At 37.9% G+C, this 21,229-nt stretch overlaps 1 protein-coding gene across 12 annotated transcripts in view; it reads right to left on the reverse strand.

The window, feature by feature from the left end:
- Window positions 1-272: 272 nt before the first annotated feature.
- The window catches only part of EML5 (EMAP like 5), a 138,059-nt gene continuing 117,102 nt past the window's right edge, over window positions 273-21,229 (reverse strand). For 6 of the 12 annotated variants that reach the window (XM_080395102.1, XM_080395101.1, XM_080395097.1 and 3 more), the window contains 10 exons: window positions 19,791-19,964; window positions 18,176-18,384; window positions 16,996-17,153; window positions 14,556-14,670; window positions 13,920-14,108; window positions 13,541-13,713; window positions 12,162-12,324; window positions 11,185-11,288; window positions 9,351-9,504; window positions 273-8,573 (listed from right to left, as the gene is read on the reverse strand). In XM_080395102.1, coding sequence (XP_080251228.1) covers window positions 8,319-8,573; window positions 9,351-9,504; window positions 11,185-11,288; window positions 12,162-12,324; window positions 13,541-13,713; window positions 13,920-14,108; window positions 14,556-14,670; window positions 16,996-17,153; window positions 18,176-18,384; window positions 19,791-19,964 — 1,694 coding nt within the window. In that variant the 3' untranslated portion in view covers window positions 273-8,318. Of the gene's footprint in view, window positions 8,574-9,350; window positions 9,505-11,184; window positions 11,289-12,161; window positions 12,325-13,540; window positions 13,714-13,919; window positions 14,109-14,555; window positions 14,671-16,995; window positions 17,154-18,175; window positions 18,385-19,790; window positions 19,965-21,229 lie in introns of those variants that run through there. The other 6 variants (XM_080395100.1, XM_080395095.1, XM_080395099.1 and 3 more) reach the window with 4 other exon arrangements.

Below are 21,229 nucleotides of genomic sequence, written 5' to 3' on the forward strand. Positions count from 1 at the left end.
CTTGTGTTGCACGGAGCAATGCTGAAATGGATTTCCAGATGAAAGGCTGCAAGTTATAGTATTTTTCTATAGAATTTTCCAATGCCTTCATTAGCTGTCCCTTTCTGAAATAGCTGCCACCATTCCCTTTCAGTGTGAGATGACAACATAATCATTTGTAAGGGCAGCAGAAAACTCTTACTACCCCCATTGCAGAATATCAACAGCTTTGATGTTTTATAACCTACCATACAATGCTTAGCATAAGGCAAGCTGCTGCTTTTTCTCTGCTAAAAAAAAAAAAAAAAAGGTGAATAAACCAAGCCACAAAGCTAAATGTATTTTCAAAGGGAATGGTTCTAATGCATTTACTTAGATTGTTACATTATTTTAAGTGATCATTGTGGTCTTGAGTGTGTTCTTATATGAAATTTTACATTAAAAATGCATTAACTTTCTTCACAAATCAGTAATGCAGCTTTTCCATTACTTAATACAATATGCTGTATACCCATAACTGAACTAAAAAGCATAAACAAAGCTTATAATTACCAGATACTGCTTTTTGTTTAAAAAAAGCTATTTTGCACCTAAACTCACAACACAATGATTAGTAGCAATTAAAGGAAAAATAGACCAGAAAGGTGGAAAAGTACTACCCAACAGCACCAACATTTCACAAAAGTACATAAAAGCTTTTTTTTTTTTTTCTTTCATGCAATTTGTGCCTGTGTTCATGCTTGGAGTTTCTTTAGAAAGTATATTTATGTGTTAAATTCCTAAAGAATACAGTACAGTGCATGTCCTGGGTGGTATTCGTATTTGGAAAAATCATAGCGTTATGGAAGTACCATCTACAGCTCCATAGCTGAACATCACATACTCAGATGTTAAGTAACATGCTGGAAAAATGTATTTAACTGCTTTGCTGCTTGGGAAGAATGAATATCCTGTTTGTTACCTGCTGGGCACGGAGAGATCCTCCCTTCTCCCCAATGTCAAGAATTTGCAACTAAATAAGTTAACATAATAATGCTTTGTATTGGCTTCATATTGTACATCACTACAGTAACAGTAAAGCTGTGGGTGAAGCTGGCTGACCTCTCACAGCCACTACACTTGAAAAAATACTTATTTGGGGGTTGGGAGGGGAGGAGCTGGGTTAAGGGCTCCTGTGGGAAGGCGGTGGGGGAAGGCAAGAAGAGTAATGGCAAAAGCTAATGAATGAGTATTTGGAGGATATTACATGAATAACTTTGATTTCCCCAAAAGGCTTACAATCCTGCAGAAGACTGAAACTAAACCACCCCTACTACCTGCCTCTTTCAGAACCCACCAATGCCATACTTGTTTCAGTAATCCACATTTTTTCCTTAAGCACTTGTCTCCTGCCTGAGCCTCACTGAGACCAGCCGAAGGCAGCACTAGCTTTATGAAAGCTGCAGTTACATGCAAGGATGGGATAACAGCAGTTGTCCCCTGCGAAAGAAGAATTCATCTTAGAAATACTGGTAAAGCACTAATGACGTTAATCCTCTCGTTTAAAACACCTGTCATGTTGGGCCCACTTACGTAGGTGGGTACAACTAGCTGCCTTCTAAGAACATAGAACGGTGTGAATCAGGCACACCTGGAACGAACATGACAATAATTTTGGGGATATCTTTTAAGAAACAAAAAGAGTCTGAGATTTGTTGGTGGCTGTTTTTTGTTTAAATAAGCTCTCACATGACATCTGTGCTCGAACCGAGCAAGATACGTACTACTAAGGGCAGTAAGGCCAAAATAACTTTGTAGGGTCTTGACGTTATCCCACAACAAGCAACAGAAACTCAGGAAACTCACATTTTGGCTTTTGGAAGAGAAATCCAAACAAACCAAGCGATAAGAACATACTGCATCTCATGTCTCAGACTCAACCATCCTCTAGCACGTGGAGAAGCATCAATCCAGCTATCTGTGCACAAATTTTACTTTTCTTACAAAGAGTTGCTACAGGTAAAAGTCCAGTTCAGTTGTCTAAGTGGCACCTGTAATGAGTTTGGATTTTTTTTACATAAAGTTTACTTTAAGTCAGCTATTTCCTTCTTTTGTAACTGTTTATTACAGGATAAAATCAAGAACTTCACTAATTTATTTCTACTCGTATGAATTCATAGGCCTACGTATTTGGAGGCCTAAGGCAAGGAACCACCAAAGGAAAATTCAGCTCCGGTATGATTTGAATTGCCCTCTCCAGATACCTGTCTCCATCACACCTTGAATTAAATGGAATAAATAGAGGCTGTAGCTTTAATGTCTGTCATCTTAAATGTTGTGCATGTCTGGGAACAGAACTGGTGAATAATGCTCAACAGCAAAGAAATGAAAGAGGCCGTAATTGATACAGCTTGGTTATGAAGTTTTCTGAATTGTAACATTTCTTTGGTTTAATATTTTTTGTTTAAAGAACGCATTTAAGCTCAGCTGCACAGGAAACTAAAATACGGATAAATCAGAAGAGGCCTATTAAAACAATCCGTGTTTGGTTTCTGTGTGAAAGATGAGTAGCATTTTAAAATACATCCTTACATTCTTACCTGAGCTCTCAGTACTACACAGCATTTTTGTATTTACAGTATTTTCTTTGTTACCGACATGCACACACTCCCACAGCAGTTTATCTGTGTTAGCTGCTGTACTTCAGCACTAAATAGTTGTCTCATAGGTGTGGAAGTAGAAAGAGCAATGAAAGGGAGCAGCTGTGTCTTCCCAAAACCAGACCGAACAAAGTTGCCTGCAGCCTTTCCTTGAGCACCCTACTGCTCTCCAGTCCCTAAACTCCACAACCAGCCGCTGAATACTTCCCATTTGAAATGGTATTTGCCAGAAATAGGTATGAACTCACCACCCACCCGCACCTGTGCTGGTTCTTTGGTTCTGCCTTTGCCCATTTATGAGCATTCCTTCCTGTTTCCCTTTATTTTCCTTTCCTTCTCCTTTTCTTTGGGCTTAAATTTACTGGTTTCCTGTTACTGTTTCCTCCATCCTATGTTCCGTAATTTCAAAAAGAAGGGGAAATTATGAGAAGTGCCTACTGTCACCGTGGTCAGACCTTAACACATTTTTTTCCCCTGTCGTTTTCTTTCACACTAGTGGGGAAAAGGGAACACAAGTTTCATGTCCTTTTTTTCTCCACCCCCTGCCCTGTCTCCCCCCTGCAAGAAAAAGTGAATTAGTTGGTTTGCTGGATTAACAGTTAACAAAAAACCAGATCGCAGTTCTGACTGGTACGCGGTTGGTAACCTGAGAAGGGTATGGCGAGTGGTTACCTGTTCTAGCATCAAGTAGACTGGAGAACCGCCCCCCCCCCCCCCCCCCAAACCCACCTGCTAATTTTTAGTTACTTATGAATGATTTTGGCAAGAAAACCTATTGTGGCTTTTATGCATATTATTTTCTGAAATGAGCCATGCAGAGTTTGAGTCTGAAGTCAAAGTTAATTGAAGAGCAGAAGCTGGAGACAACTGAAGAAACAGGCTTGGTCTAACCACACCACAGTGGCTGTGTAAAGAACGCAGAGCAGGCTTTGGCAAGCTCACGTTATCTGTCCACATGAGTGAAAACTGAATGGTGCTATACACTTTAGGAAAACAGCAGACTGTGAGGAAGCGTAAGAAAACCATGAGAACAAAAGAATATGCAAATGCAATACAACTAGTGACATAAAATCACCGATGTGGCAATTTGTTTTGTGACTTGCAACCTTACTTCCCCTTCTGTAGAGTCTACAGGACAACTGACTTTGTCCAAAACACTGACAAGATAACATTTGCCCATAGCTTATGCTAACAGAATTTAAAAAAAATAAAATCTTTAAAGATTAAGGCTTGTCACATCTGTGACACTGATAGTGACACAGGGCAACGTACCTTTGCCCATGTAAGAACTGTACTTGAAACCAAGATCCTTCGCTTGTCACACTACTACGCCATGTGCAGCAAGTCCAATAAGGGACTCCAATGGGTAAGTCTAGAGTGAAATCAATGTGCAAGTGAAGACCTGAGCACTGCTGGGTGCAATCGAGAAAGCAGGTGAGGTGCTGCACAGGCGGACACTCAGGGCTTGCTGAAAGCAGGGCACTGCTTGCCTTGGGAAACTCACATGTCAAATAGTGGGTTCAGGCAGCAGCTGAGAAGTGGATCACAGTTTTAAACTAAGCCCCTCCAGAATGCTATCAAAGTCTGCTCCTGATATTAAAGTCCTTTATTTTGATCTAGTTTCCAGATCCAGGAGATCACTTGTCCGCAATCTGTCTGCTTTCTGATGGTACAATTCCGGGTCAGTATTAGCCCGATTTGTAGGAAGTTCAGAATTATTCTGAAATAAATCTTGCTAATATCGAAACTCTGATATTGAGCAAAGTCAGAAGTTGCTCCAAACGTGTAACTTTCCTTCAGTTGTCAGCAAGTGATAAAGAAGCCTTAATTTTCTGAAATGCTTTATCTTTGGTTTTACACCATCCCTTGCCTTCTCTATTAAAGTCAGAAAGTCATATACAATGACCACCTCCTTCAGAATAAAAAGATGATTTCAAGTCTAAAAGATTCAATACATTTGGCTAATTTGTTCTCACTGACCTAACCTTAACTGTGTTCCTCAATTCCTGCACTACAGCAATTTTCAGATCTAAATGTGTTTATTTTTAATTTTTGTTTGCTCCTAGGAGCTGGATTTTCCTTCTCTCCTCTTTTTTTCTAAGCACATTTAAATAGCTTTCAAGGGACATTTATTTTTTTTTAAGTGAAACGTCATTTTGCTTTTATCAAATCATTTCTCCAGTTTATTTCTTATATTATAGAACATATTGCTGATTCTAAAGATCCCAAATATGCACATTTGCTGCCAGCCAGAAGAAGAGTTAGACAATTAAGCTGAAGAGCAAAATCAAAATCATCCACTATGAGTGATTAAATTATACAAAGAGCTTTTGCCTCCGCTTCTCTGGTGCCGTATAATCACAGAAAAGGCTTCCTCCAGCTTCAGACAGAGCCCTCCTGCCCACACTTCTTCTCTCTGATGCTTCCAAACAAAAGGCTGTCACTAGTTCCTCCACATTCCAACTTCTTCCCTGACCTATCCTATGGGGTTGTGTCATCTTCTGGCTTTTCTGCTGAGCAACCAGCCACGAGCTCCCACTGCCTACCTAAACAGCAGTCTGTTCCCGTGCCTCAAGCACGGGTGGCAACAATTAGCAAGTTACTACAGTAGTATTTAATGTAAACAGCAAATGAGGCACTGTAACAAGCACCATCACAGGCAAAAAGACCAAAAACCCCACGAAGTTGTCATCTTTAACCATGCCTACAGCCAGCTGTTCTTTTCAGCAGAGAATTGCAGCTTGTCCTACAAAAATTGTACTCATGATAAAACCTGCAACTGAGACTACTCACTCCGGTCTTCAATGTTCATGACCTTTCCCAGCTGGCTGACCCCATTTTACCCGGCAAACCACTGAGCAGTTTGCCAGGGAAAATACTAGCTACCAGTACTGGCTGCAGGAGAAGGAACAAGGCTGGTAGTTTTGTTTTTAAAGAGCTCCTCAGCTTCCAGCTCCCATCCCAGCCCTTAATGGCAGCGGTGAGGTTTGGAAGAGAGCGAAGAAGCAGGGAGATCCGGGGGCTCAGACTTGCGCACTGCAGCTATCAGCCTTGCCCCGCCGAGGGCAGCCCCGCTGCAACCTGCCCAGCAGCTCCTCTGGTACTTCACCGCTGGTGTGGCGTTTGAGATTCCTCAGGGCAAAAGCACCACGGACAAATTATCAGTGGAGAGGCACACCATTAATTAAGGGGGTAGGGAGACGGAGGAGAAGAGGACATGACCAGTGATGGGGATCCGAGGAACAAACCTCTTCATAGCCCACATACCTCCTTCATTGGGGGAAGTCCTACAGAAGATCAGGAGGCTGCGAGACACTGAGTCTAGGATTTTGAGGGGAAAACTCAGAGGCAGAAAAATCTGGACTTTGATCTGGCAGTCCGAGTACAACACGCTACGAGGGAGCTCTTAACAGCCATCCGACTTGAACAGATGAAAGGCAACTTAAAAATAGAGGCAGGACAAATCTTACTTCCAAGTCAAGGAGTCCTGCACAGATGTGTTTAATAGGGATAGAATCACAGCTATAGCGTAGCATACTGCAGCTAATTTCTCTGGCATAGATAAGATTTAAATGCCAGATACTAATTTTCATATGAAACAGGCAGGCAACAAAGTTATGAGACAGATCAGGTCTAATCTCAGTTCTCATATGCAGCTCCCCTAAAGTCAAAAACATTACCAGCAAGATTTCCCTGTACACTCGTGACCGAATGCACAGAGTTTCTGCTCCTGTGGAATAGCAGCTGCATGACTGGCAAGGCTTTGCTAAGAACCACCACGCTGAGAAACCTAATAATTGTTTAGTTCTTCAACTTATTTAAAATAAATATTTGTTATAGCTTGATGTATAAAATATATTATCTAAGACTGTTGGATAACTAGCTTTGTATAGCACATAACAAGGATTTTTGGACCTAGGAGAGCATGGAAGTCTGGCTTCCATGAACTTTTCTCCCCTTCTATACACAAGCCCTCCCATCCCTCCTTAAGTGATACAAGAGAACGTGAGAGGTGAGTCATATCAAAGCCTACTGACTGACCTAAACAAATGCCACTGTTAAAGCGATGCTGGCTTACACAGAGAAAAAGAGCTTTATGTTCACAGCAGAATGTCCTTATGAGAGTATTGCCGATAATTGCTGACTTCGGCTTCCCTTCTATGCTGCACGAAAATTAACTGCACCGATTAAAAAACAGGTTCAGTCTGTAATGCATCTCTAGGACATGACTTAGACAAACAGCTGATGAAATCTTCCTCACTTGTACCCAAAATACAGCTTTGTTCGGGTTTTCATTATCACTGAAATGTTTTTTCAACTTTGAGTCTTAGTTATGTTGCAAGATAGAATAAATGCACTTACGCCAGAGGTGACAGCAGGTCCATTTAAAGAAGCATATGATTGGACATTTTTTACAATCATGAGAGAAATCCAAGTAGAGACCTCTCCCGGCTAGTCTTAACTCTGTTAAAAAGTTCAAATGTACAAAATATAATGTCTGGAAAGTTTATATTTTCTCTGAATCCCCCCTATGATGCTGAGAAAATAAAATCAATTCATATTGCTATGAAATTCTATTTTTGCAACTGGTGACATCCCAAGCTTTATCGATTACGAAGACTATAAAACCCTCACCCTAGTCCACATTTCCAGCATAGAGGCTAACAGCCCAGTCAAGTAACACAGCAATTATCTCTCTTCCACTGAGAATACTTCTATTCACAAGGCAAAAATTGGAGTTAGACTTTTAGGTTGTGGGGCAAGGCACTCGCAAAGTGAGCAAATCTATTTTTGCTCACAGAACTAATTTAATGTTTAAGTGCAACAAAAACACTAAATTAGCCATGAAGATCATGCATATCCAACGGCTTTCACCAGACATGACTGTGACCCAGGCCTCTAAATACAGAAATATTTCAGTTCTAAGGAATCAGCTCTCATTTTCTGGTTCACCAAATGATGTTTCCTTTTGACCAGTCATAGAAATATAATTTCTACTATAATAATTAAATTTATTAAAATACTATATATTTAAGAGTTAATATATGGTTTCTTTCAGTAATAAAATACGGAATACTCTTTTTTTTCCCCCATGATATTCAGACCCCAAAATGTAAAGGAGAAACATTCATGCTGAAAACAGATCAATGTACAGCACTAGGTCAGAAATAACATCTCTTGATCAAAACCCCAGGATCTTACTGTGAAACTGTACATTGATTAACAATTCACTTTTTCCTTTTCTCCACATATTTAATTTTCAACATCTGGCAGTGAATGAAATACAAACCCGGATTATCCGATAATGAAGCAAATCTAACTGCCTCAGTGTATTTGTTGTAGTCCATCCTTCTGACCGAATCTAGATACTTGTCTTTCAGAGACAGATTGCTCTGTGTCTTGGATCAGCACCATTTCTTAAGCATGCAGGGCACAGCAGGATGTCACATTGCAATCCTGGGTATTTCATGCCTGGTACTTCATGCAGTGTCCTCTTTGCAAGTCTCCATGTCTCTCTCAATGAGGCATATGCACACATTTCCAAACAAATAAGCTGTGTTTTCAAAAAGATAGTAAAAATGAGATATAAGATTACAATATTGTTAAAAGAAAAATTTCAGTTAAAAGTAGGACGGTCTGAATACAGACAAACATTTTAATTTATTAAATCTTAACAATTCATACTAACATCCAGGCTGTTTATTTTGTTGCAAATACCCATTTCTTTATATACAAACAGAAAAACAAGCACACAGATAAAAAGATGAAATCTCTGAACTTGAGCTTTATACTGTTATGGACTGCCCATATCCACTGCTGTGTACTTTTTGACAATAATGGAAAGGATACATACCTGCAGTCATCCCCTCCAGCACTGACCACGTATCTATCTCCACTTGTAAATCGAATATTAGTTAAGTGGGCAGAGTGACCTAAAAATCGTTTGTGTTTTGCCTGAAAAAAACCCACAATAATAATATGAGAGAGTATAGATAGCCTGTGTCCTCCTAAATCATACAAGGCATGCATGTTTTTTATCTACCTTGTTATTGCATCATGTATTTACACCACTCAGAATGTTACATAGGTTTTCAAACATGAAAGATCCCTTGAAGGGGAACTGCTATTGAGCTGCAATGCAGGTTAAATTGCCACAAAATGAGACAGCACCTGCAAACTGGGAACAATGCTCAAGCTAACACAATAAAATGAGCTGTATCTTGTCACATGATTAACCTCTAAATTTTGTGTAAAATTCCTACCACTGAAAAAATTATTTTCATTATAAGTAAGCAGCTTACAATGTGCAGTCTTAAAACCTGAAAATTAACAGTGCTACTGTTAGCCAAAAATCTGTAAACTCTTCATCCATGGAAATACACAGATGGGACTAAAATTACCAGCTGTCCTCCTCATCTGTCAAGTGGAGACTGGAGATGTGGATAAATAAAACTAAGGACTCTGGGATTTTCGGTATGAAGGCACTATGCTAATACAGACTGGCAGATGATACTAACACCTACAAGAGCTTATAGCAAGAGCTACTGCACAAAATGGTAGGGAAACTCCGAGGTGAAGCATGCTCATGAAACTACAGAGCTAAAGTTCCGTAGATGCACTAAAAAGCTACAAATTTAAAGAAGGAAGTATTTCCATCATACGTCTTCTAGAGAAAAAATACAAGACCATAATACCAACAGTACTTGTAACGATGCAAAAACAGGTTCTTACAAATTTTTCAGGACATGGAAAGTCAAACAGCTTGACCATGCCAAAATCATCTCCTGTTACAAGATTGATTCCCGAGTGAGAGACACAGGCACAGTTTACATCAGCTTTTTCAGCATGCCTGGACCAGATTCCAATTACTTCATCCCCTAGCACACTGAAACAGAAGAGCAAGAGATTCTTTTGAAAACTACAGCAAACACAATAGAGTCAGGAAATAGCAGCTTCATATTGTAACTGGTTTTGTAAAAATGTAATTCTTACATTTTATTCTTACACATACACATCTCATATAGGTTTTACTATGTAATTAATTTTTGTATCATTCCATAATTGCTTCTGAAACTGATTCAGTGATATAATTCCCCAATTAACATGGCCCATGACAACACGAAGAAGCAGAGGTGAAATCAGTAGTACTAATCCTGTCTAGTAAAGCACTTGCCGAAAAAAAAAATAAAAAAAAATTAAAAATAGAATGTCACACCATAACCATTAGATGAGTAAGTTTCAGCTTTTGGAAAATAAAAACTTGTATATTCTCATTATAACTATGTTTTATTGATTCTGTAATATTTTCATATCAATGAGATGAAAAGTTTGAGTCCAGTGAATATTCTTCATTATAATGAGACTGAGAGAAATTGTCCCTAACAGAAAACATAATTATCTTAAGATTCCAAAACACAAACTTATAGAAGACTTCCTTTGCAAAGCCTTGTGAAAAGTTGCTTTTTATTCAGCTCTGCGCCTGCAATGTATATGCATACTTCCAAGAACACACAGAAACAAGCATTTTATCATTTGTTAACAGGTGAATGATTTGGGAATTTTTCTATGATTATTTCCCCTCAAATCAGAGCACAGTACACTACATTCGGAAAGCAATGATTTACTTCAGGCATACTCAACTGGGTCAGAAAACACAGGTTTATTGTTTTCATATCAAAGAGATGACAAAAATGGATTAACCAAACAGAGAACAGAAAGCTAGCAAAACGAGTTTTTCAGAGCGCTTTGAAAAGCTTGTAGTTTTAGTCATGTCTTGCAGCAAATACTCAGGATTATTATTTTTTAAGCAGTTCATATGTGGAAAACTTTCAAGCATTTATTCTGAATTTTTGTCTGAGTGTACTGATCAGGACAATAATTGAAAGCAGGCAAAGGAGCCTAAAGTAAGGCACAAGAAATCAGATTTGCATGGAATATAAAATAAATTATTTAAATGTGAAATAAAAGTAAAATATGGTATCATTCTTCATGTAATTTCTAAGTCTATTTTGAATTAAATAAATAACTTTAAGGTATTTTAAAGTAGTTCTGTACACCTTTTAATATGCAAATATTAATAGCAACTTTAATATATAGATACCGTTAGTATAACAGTGTAAATAAAACTTGAATTATCACAATCTTCTATTGTCTTTTCATGTTTTGATGTTTTAATTTCCCCTGTACTCTTATCCCCGAATTGCTGTTTTAAAGCAAATAGTGCAGTATCCAAGTAATTTGCACAGGGCAATGAAAAACTACTGAGGCTGCTGCTAAAGATACACCACAGGAAGCTAGAGATACAGAGGAAACTGGAAGGCACACATTAGAGAGATCAGTTTTTACCAGACATCCTCACCAGTCAAACAAGTCATGTTCTACCAAGGGAATCTGCTATGTACTGCCTTTGGCTGTACTGTACTTACCTGATCTGTGGCCAGAGCAGGTGGGTGCGTTAAAAGAAAATATCTGACTGAATGAAGGGATGAAATATGTTCTTAAACACTAGGTGCTTCTCCTGGAAGTTACAAGTGTTTTGACAGGTGTAAATGTGTGAATCATTTACCTTGTCCAAGTAGCCCATGTTATTCTGTCAATCACAGCCTGGTCCACAAGCTGTTTTCCTGAAGGCACTTCATAGACTTGCCTTTTGTAAGACCCGGTTGAGACCTTTGAGATGACCGCAGAAAAATCAGAATACATGAACTCATTTGAAAAAATGAAAATATCATTATAAAGGAATCTGAAAAGCATTTTCTTGATAGTTATTTTTACTCTGTAAGCAAGTTAGCCATGAATAAAACTTGCTCAATGAGTTGAAAATTCTCACAAATCTATACAAACATAAAGCAACCGAAAGCGTAAGAGATCTTAAAATAATTAATAAAAAAATAACTGAAACATCTCACGTTTTGCACATATTATTTATATATATATATATATATTGTGTTAGTGTGTATATGTGTGCGTATAAATAAATAAGGAAAAATAAACTCCTGTCTTTAAAACTGACACGGCCTGCAGATGCTGATTTGATAGTTTTTGTTGATTTGAAGCTTATTTCTCCTCCAACATCTGAACAAAACATAGAAAGCAAAAGTATGCCTACTTTATTTTGATTTTAGGAAATGTCTTGAGCCCTGTGGATGACAGTTGTAACACCACTATTTTGGAGCTGCTCCACAAAGGGTAGCACTGAAACTGTGTGTAATGCTACCATTCCGGTCAGAGATACGAAGAATTCACAAGTGTCTGGGGTGTACAGAATAACAGACTGTACTCCTTTCTCTTTTAAGATCAGAAGTACAAAGGCACGGAGAGACATTACAGTGATTTTGAAATCTGTTTCTTGTTCCTACGCTTATTTCTTGTATTTAATATTCAGGGTAACTATTATTGCCATCCACAACAACAAAGTAACAGTCTAGTGAGAGCAACCTACTACTCCAACGAATTATAACAGTTGTCCAAGAAGAATACTTGCAGAATATCTGTCAGGAGCACGTTCTCCACTCAGTATTTTGAACAATTAATGACCGATACCTGGAGATAAGAGCTGTCTGCAGAGAAGTCCATCTGGATCACAAAACTTGGGATATCTTTGCAATAGCTGACTCGATTTAGCGTGGGACCCAAAGTCAGATCATAAAAATCCACTGCATTCTCACTGGAACCAACTGCTAAGTAACGAGAATCCGGGCTAAACCTGAACAGATAAAAGGCTTTTATGAACACATGTTGGCACTTACAACAGATTCTAATATTTGAGAAGCATGAGTAAATTTGCAATTCAAATATCTGCTATCCAGAACTAAAGAGAGAGAGGTAGACTATTTCATCTGCTAAACAAACAGCTTTTGAAACAAAATTTTCAGAGAAGGTATATACAGTAGAATGTGACAAGAATTTTGGTACAGCTGTCACATGTAAGTGAACTGGGAACATCTCTGGAATAACTGTTCATTATCTGATCTCATTACCATCTCAATGGTCTAAGGACTTTGTGACATGCCCCTTATAACTGACTCGTAACACTTACAAGGCCACAAACTAGAAAAATGAAATGCTGTAAATGCAGAAAAGCCAGACCTTCTAAATTAAACGTACCGAATAAAAAGATGTAAAATCAAATCTTTCATCTGCCCAATGTATCTTTGCAAAGTGATTTCTTTCCTCCAGCTTTCCTTCCTAGTCTTGAAACTCAGTAGCTTCCTGAGCTGAACAAATTCCTCACAGTCCCTTTTATGTTACTAGGGAAGTTTCTTTATTTCTATTATCTCCAAGACATACCCTTGGGACGGCTTTCTGATTCCAGCAACCCCGTAACTCCTAGCAGGGCTCTCCTGCCTTCCTGCATCAAGATCTGTGTTTGCTCATATTTCTCCCACTCGGCTCACTAGAAGCTTCCCTCAGCTGCTCCCAGCCAATTTCTCTCACAAAAGGAACAGTCTTGTCCTCCACTCAGGAACTAGAAGCAAAATTTTATGTCTGCTAACTCCCTTCTAACAAAACACAATGGAGAACAAACTGACAGGCATTTCCATTGTCCTTCACAAACCAGCCTTCACCCTGCTCCTTTTCACACCTTCTCATCTACTCCCTGATTAGGATGGTCTCTTCCTATTGTCTATTGACTTCCCCATTCACCCTTCACTTTAACTAATCCTTGGCGATACCATCTGACGCTCCCCCGATGGTACTACCTCTTTTTTGACTGATTGCTATCTCTTATCTTCATGTAGCTCCCCCTTCCTTTTTATTCCTAGTATCAGAGTAATCACACAAACTCTGCAACTCACTCATTGATTCCAGCTCTCTGAAACACCATTGCAATGCTCCTCAGAACATAAAATTGTATTTTCAAAAATCAAAATAATACGATTTATAGAATGCTAATAGACAAAGGCATTATATTTTCTAACCTGATATCTTGAATCGCTGATCTTCTGTCCCTTTTTTTCCCCCAAATTTTTAGAGAAGTCACAAGCAAGATAATAAACTCTCCGTTTCTCATGCCAATAGCTACCATATCACCTTCCGGGCTATAACAAACAGTACGAGCTGCATGTCCTAAGCTGACTTTGTTCAGCATCTTCTGTGAAGAAATGAAAACCCAGAAGAGTAAATGTTTCTATTTGTTCATATTTCACAAGTACCTTATGCTAACAGTTTGCCACTATCAGATTAATTATCCTCAGAATACATTAAAAAACAAGTTTCAAGTCCTCAGTACCACCACAAGTCTACGATTTTAATTTATTGTTCTGTTTTCCTGAACCACAACTATTCTCCAACACCTACCTTTTCAGCAATATCCCAGAGTCTTACTGTGCCATCTTCTGCAGCAGAAAGGAAAAAATCTCTGGAAGGATGTGTTGCTAGACCCCAAATTGGTCCATCCATATGACCATTAGTTAGAATGTTACATGCAGCATTCTTCTCTCCAACTTCAATTATTTCAGCGTTTCTTGTCCCAACAAGAATTTTCCCCTTGAACAACAGTGAAAGAATTATCTCTGATATAATACATTAACTACTTGTGATGAACAGTAATAAAGATACAACCAACACCTATCGTTCTGCCAAGATGTTTGCCGAAATCAAGTAATCAAATAATCAAAGGTAATTTATTTTTAAACTCCTTTATGATTTATTAAAGTACAAAGTTATTGCTTGTAAGTCAGATACTTGAAGTGTAAAAAGAAAAAAGGAATCCTTAGTCTTTAATCAAAATATATAAAGAATATTATCCTAAGTAAGACTAAGACCTCCCAAAGCTGATTTTTTTCCTGCTGTAAAATCACTTGCAGACACCTTCTAGCTCAACCTTTAATTTCAAATACTAATTATAAGAGAAAGCAATATCATATATTTAATGATATAGATCAATCCACAAATTATAAAAACTTTATTTTAAAGACATGAGGCTTTCTTTACCTTGCCTCTACAAACAGAGCGAACACAGTCCGTCATTTGTCCTGTCTCTAGTCTAAAGGCACGACATCGTTTCAGCTCTTGATCCCATAGCTTAACTGCTCCTCCTTCCTTTGAACTATGAAGAAATCAGGAACAACCCGTAAGTATAATGGCTCACACAAAAAAGGACAATTAATGTATGAAAGAACTATATTATTTTATGTAATGTATTGTAAATGAGAAATTTTATATGTGTTAAATTATTAAAGATTACATTTGTTTTTACCAAACAGGTGATGTTATTATGCTGAGCCTCCTAGCTAAGCAAGAAATACTCATTCAAAGTCCTCATTCTGCTTTACAGAACAAGGTGAAAGATGGTCACTGCTAAGCTTAGTCTGAATTAGTACTCTTAGGGAATTTGTCTAGTCAAAGGAACAGTTGAGTCTGTGAACAAACTGCCATCTTATTATTAAGGCAGGCAGACACTATCAAAATATAGTTGAGAGAAACAGGAAATATGTATTTTGCTACTGTGAAATAAACGACAACAGATTTTCACTTTTGTGAAAATGTCACTATCTTCATCACTGTGAAATAAATTACAAAGATATAGCAGAAAAATCACACAATGCTAATTGCACATGATACCCAACTAATAAATACTAATCATGAAAGCACTAAGCATTTCCCAACCACTTTCAAGAGAACTGGTATTTCAGTAAAGAACACATCAAAATAAAAAAAGGTTTCTAAAAAGGAGGCAATATTTAAAGAAACAGTTTTAAAATCTGGCATTTCCAGTTGAGCTGGGACATGTTTTCTCTGTCCTCAAAGAGAAAAGAATCTCCCGCAACAGAAAAGAAAACCTTATGTTCCACAATATTGAGCTGCCAGTGTTACAACTTTGATTACTGAACAAATGCTGACAAAGAACTCCAGAAAGTTTAATCACAATTACTGCTTTTGTACTATTATTACTAAAATAACTGTAACAAATTACAAATCACTAGTCCTTACAATGCAATATTCTTTGCTTCCCAATAGCACTGTTTTGACATACGATTGGTCACCATGCTCAGCAAAAAGATTTTATTAAAAGAGGCTTGTGAACTGCAATTAAGAATGCCAAGAAAACATGAAGTTTTCCTAAACGTAGAATTTGCTTTGTATACTTTCAATATGCCATTTTCCCACAGGGGATGAATTATTGTTTCTTACTGTTACTCATTACTATTTCTTTCAGGTCAAATACTAATTAGCTCTGAAGCTAAGTGGCAGCGAGAACATTCTCCAAATAAAACCGTGGTGATGTTTTATAAATACTAGAAGAAAATATTTCAGCCATAGGAATAAGTAAGTTTTCAGCTTGTTCTGAGTATCAACCAGGATCTTTGAGGACTATTTAAGGAAATGTCCTGCAAAATGTAACACTATCATGACATGAGATGGACTCTATTACAGCTGAAGCATTTTTTTTTCCCTTTAATCATCAGCATGGTACCAAGAAAAGATTCAAATGCTTGAAGAGATATTTTGCTTACAATCCCAAAACCAAAGGATGCTGCTGTACCTTAGATTTGAGAGAAGACAGTTTGCTATCATAACTAAATGATCCTTCCCTTAAAAGAACCTATGCATTATGCTGTTATAATATTTATAATTCATTTATTTAATCACAGTTGCGCAAGTTACTTGGATTAACAACCTCAGTTCAACTTCAGAAAAAGTAGCAACCCACCAGGGACTAGGAAACTTTTAATGCTTAAAGCTGTATTTCAAACCAAATGTTTTTGCCTTCTCTCAAAAATAATACTGTTGTGATACATACCATTGAACCATTTAGTAACATGATAAAGTGATTTCAAGGCTACTTTTGATTATAACAGTTCAGGCCTTTTCAGCTTAAGGAGGGAGAACTGTATCATCTGTTTCATAACTGTGTATCTGTACTTGGAGAAACATTACCTGACTGATGTAATGCAGTATAATTGATAATACAATATAACTAATAATCATTCACATAATAGGCAAGCGTAAAATAAATTATTTTTAAGCAAAATAATGTGAAGTCATCATAAAATGCCTGAAGAAACTTGCATGTGTGCTTTAGAAAGATGACTGTGATCTAGAAGTTATAATTATGAAGAATTATTTGTACATCATTTAGATTCTCATTCATCCCCCTTGACTTCAGGTACTTAAGCAAGACGCCAGGTCAGGATCCCAGCGACCCCAGGCTTTCTCTTATAATCAATGGAAAAAGGTACTTGAAGCTCATATGGGCTTACCTGCACTTTGGAGGTGGTGGCTACTTTTTTTTCCTACCACCTACTCAGGAATCCGAAAGTGACTACTCTTCTACCTTTGATGTCTCAGCTGCCTAGTGCTAGATGGAATGAATCCAAACCATTTTTAAAGAATACATGTGCATGCAGAAAAAAGGAAAAAGACAACTCACGGCCTTTCTTTGCCTCCTGTAACGATCAAACCGTCTCTTAATGTGGTATACATTGTGAAAACAGGTCCATTGTGAGCTTTGGCCACAATTCGTATCAACACATGATCCTTCCAAACACAAACATCTCCACTGATAGTACCTGTAAACGTCAAGTTATTCTGAAAAGGGGAAAAATACACTCATCATCCGATTCTGAGTAAGGCAGGAAGAAAAACATTCATCACCATTTGCATTTAGGCTAGATTGCTTTTATTTGCTCCTGTAGAAAAGCAAACTATGGAACTGGTAATAACCACCTGTAGGGTCAAAACAATGAGCTACTATATTCCTTCTTGAAGTCTGAAACATGCTTTCTTGTAGCTAATAGGCTCTGCACTGCAAGAAGAAATGCAATGACTTCAGTTATAGCGTTATCTATGTTTTCAGCCTATCAGGCATGCAAACTGTGGTAAAAAAGTAGAAACCCAAGAACGGTTTTGGTATTTCACACAAACAGGCAATCTGCACCCCCTTGCTATGTACATTATGCTTGCAGTCACTTTTGTTGTTAGGTGTAGGTACTCAGTGGACTACAATAACCACTACTTTACAAAGAAAACAGTTTGACTTAACTAAAAGCTGCCTGTTCTTTACTTCTGCTTCCTGTTATTGAAAGGTAATAAAAATGTAATTACCTCTGAATTTAAGGGCAAATTATTAGGATACATTTAAAACCAACTGGAATTGGTTATTGAGCAAAACTGTTTTAGCAACTTATATGAACACTCCTCAAATTTGGTACTGTGCAGTATTTCAGAGTACCAGTACACACGTAGCAATGCATACAGATTATAGCACAATGACCCCCTGGCGGGCATAAAATTAGCCTCATTTCTGCTGTTTGGTTCCTGCAGTAAAGTGAGCTTTGTTTCACCTGGATTAAGCAGCAAGCAGCATATCATCAGTCCAAAGCACCTACGTTCGTTTCTTTCGAAAACATACAAATCCATATCTTTTCTGTTCTAAAGAAAGCTGGTATTTGTTCTAACCAGCAGGCAAGTATTAGAAACGCTAAACCGAGGTTAATAAAACAACTGACATACTCATTAGCAGGTTAGAAAAGTCTCATTGAATGGAATAAAGGCAGAAGAGTGAGAAAATGCTTGCTTGTATGCATTTTAAAATAGTTTAAGGTACATACCGCTCCAAAAGCTACAGACAACATTGTTTGCATTCGGGCATCTTCTATGGAGCTCAGCAGCCCTTTTTTACTGAGAAGAGCTCTTCCAGCTAGTGTCCAGAACCTCACATGTTTTACTCCCACAGAAACAAACTGAGTATCTGAATCTGGTCTGAATTCTGCTACAAATATACGCTGGTTATGACCAGCTCGGCTGGCAATTTTGGCACCTGGCAGAAAGAAAATAGATGCTTTTAATTTGCTGAGAAAACCACACATTTATGTTTAAAAAACTATAAAAATTATGGAGAATGATGAGTCACCCAAGACCACACAGGTCGGGAAGAAAAGCACAAACTGCTCCTACACTAAAACTAAATTAAGATGCAGATTAAAAAAGAAAAAGTCATTTAATAAGACCCAGTAGCAAAGTGTGGCACCTAATGAAGGTGCCATCTACTTAAAATTTTCAATTTCCTCTGGAGTATAAAAGAATTAGGAGCTCAGATCCAAGTAAGTTTCTATCTCCTCTTAAATTCCTATGACTCCTCTGAAAATTCCAAACTCTGGACAAATTACAAGTGACTAATGAATGACTTCTCTGCAAATTTTGTCCAAAGTTAGAAAATTTTGTCCTTTCTGCAGAAAATGCAGAAACTGTTACATATGGCCTCAGATTCAAAGGTAATGGTTTTCCAGTCTCTTCAGAGGTGTTAAAATCAGACATTTTGACCCACATGAAGATTCCTCAGTCTGGATCCTTGTTGAATCTGTATCAATTCTTAAAAAAAGAGCACAGGCACATTCTGACTGAAATGGCAGTGCATTGCTGCATAGGCACATCCTTCATACTACCCAAGATTGTATAAATACAAATTTATTATGTTTATTTGACATTGTGTCCAGCTCCACAGGATCTAGCAGACAAGCTGCGAAGGGTCACTTTTCATTAATTTGATAGCTGATCTTTAAATTTCTGAGAGATACTAGTTGATCAATGGAAATCTCCCAAGAGAGAGGAAATAAACCCCCTGAGACTAGAGAATCAGCTTCCTAATCTGGGCGTGGCTTTGCCAGATGGAAAGGAGATGAAGAAAGGAGCTGACTGAATCATTTTAGCCTAAATCCTGAACTCAGACCAAAGACAATCTGAAAACATGTGTATCTTCAGACACCAATTACATAGCTGCATAAGGGAGCTGTACTGGCATCATATTTCTGCCATTTTGGGGGGATAATTTTAGGAGTGCAACAACCTAGTCATGTAATCAGACTTTAGAGAAGAACAGAGAATAACAGAAAATTTCTTCTGAGAACAAAAAAGATTTTACAGTTTTACCAAACAGCAAAGAAATTACTTGGGGGGGTGGGGGGTGGGGGTGTGTGTGAGGGAAGAATGAAGACTACAATTTTCTTTAATTATTCTAGCTGGGAAGCTCCAAAGAAGATAGATTTAACAGTTACTAGAATGGGTAAGTACATTTATTTTACCTCTTCTTGTACAGTGCATAGTGTATAGCATTTATTGTAATAATTTCCAATCTGCTGGTATTTTCATGTTACAATTGCTCTTGACTGAAGCCAACATACCTCTAACAATATAAACACATTTTATGAAAAACAATCACTTCCCTACCTTCCTGCCACTTCCAAATGGTAATAGTATGTTCAGGATCCAGCCCTACAGAGAGCAGCAGTTTGCCAGTGGCACTGAAACTGACTGAGCAAACACCCTTGGAATGGTAGCACCGGAGTACCGACAGTGTCTGTTTGTTCATTGCATCCCACACATGAATAGAAGGAGCTGTAGCTACACAAATATAAAAATATGTAATTAGTATACAGTTTGAAAAGATCTAATGATTTGCTTATTGAAGCAGTTAATATTTTTTAGTAAGATCAATAAAATTGTTCTGGTCAGGTGGAAAAAAAAAAGAAAGAAAAGAAAGGAGATATTGACTTCCCTTTGGAAACCAATTTACAGCAAACAGGACCATTAGGAAGGACTAAGAAGCTGGCCTCATAATACACTACTGGAGATGAAAACTTTGCTTAACTGGACTTCTGAAGCACAGCAGAAGCTCTGAAAGCAAGCTGTCCTCTCCTGGTTTTCTCCTAGTAGAACTTAGTTCAGCATGCTAACTCAGAAACCTTCATAAATATTAAACAGATCATCAAGAATGCAATTTCGACATGGGGCTTTTGGATAGCTACAGAGAAATTAGTTTACAGTGCAAAGCCAAAATCTCCTTTTCTACAAAATGGCCATCTGTCTGAAATGCATCCTCTCTTAGGAGAGCGTCAGTTGAATAATCAGCTTGCTTACTGATGTAGAAAAACTAGGGGATTTAATTTAGTATGCATTGTTTAGACTGCAAGCTCTTTGCAGTAAGAACTGTCTTTCCATGCTACTAATGTATGTGGACTGTTTCTATTATGATGATGATTAGATTTTTTCCAAATGCAATGCCTTCTCCAAAGATCTTGCAATCTATGTACAGTTTGCAATCTCTGAACAGAATCTAGGGCATATCCAGGACAGCACGAGTCTCACAAACATTTTTACTTCTGATCTCTAGTGATCGAACTGCAGAGTCTGGAGGTTACTGGTTACTGTCCTAGACCCAGATGCACAAAGACTAAATTCTATTTCAGCTCCATGCTTTGTGTTTCTGATCAGCTAAATCTAGTCCCTCAAAGGCACACATATGATGGGTAACAGTAGGCACAGGGACCTAGGTAAAATTTTAGTCACATGAAACTAAGTTTTTCAGCACAATTCCACAGCTTTTCCAAAACAGTCTTTAGAACAATCTTCCTAATTTCTTCTTTCCCATTGGAATTTCCTCTCATGGCACCAACATGCTGTTACCATCACCTTTTGAGAGGTACTACAGCACAGTATAGACATGCCATTAAAACAGAAAGGGTAGGGGCTGGCAACAACTGGCATGCTGCCCTTATGCAAAGTTGAGGGAAGGGAGAGCTTTATTATGGCTCTGAACTGGTTTTTCCTCTTCAGCACTCCTCTTAGTAAAGCTCTGTATTGCCCCTTGACCTGTACACTTGCCCTAT

Source organism: Falco punctatus (assembly GCF_963210335.1).
Source record: "Falco punctatus genome assembly, chromosome: 7".
Taxonomy (NCBI): domain Eukaryota; kingdom Metazoa; phylum Chordata; class Aves; order Falconiformes; family Falconidae; genus Falco; species Falco punctatus.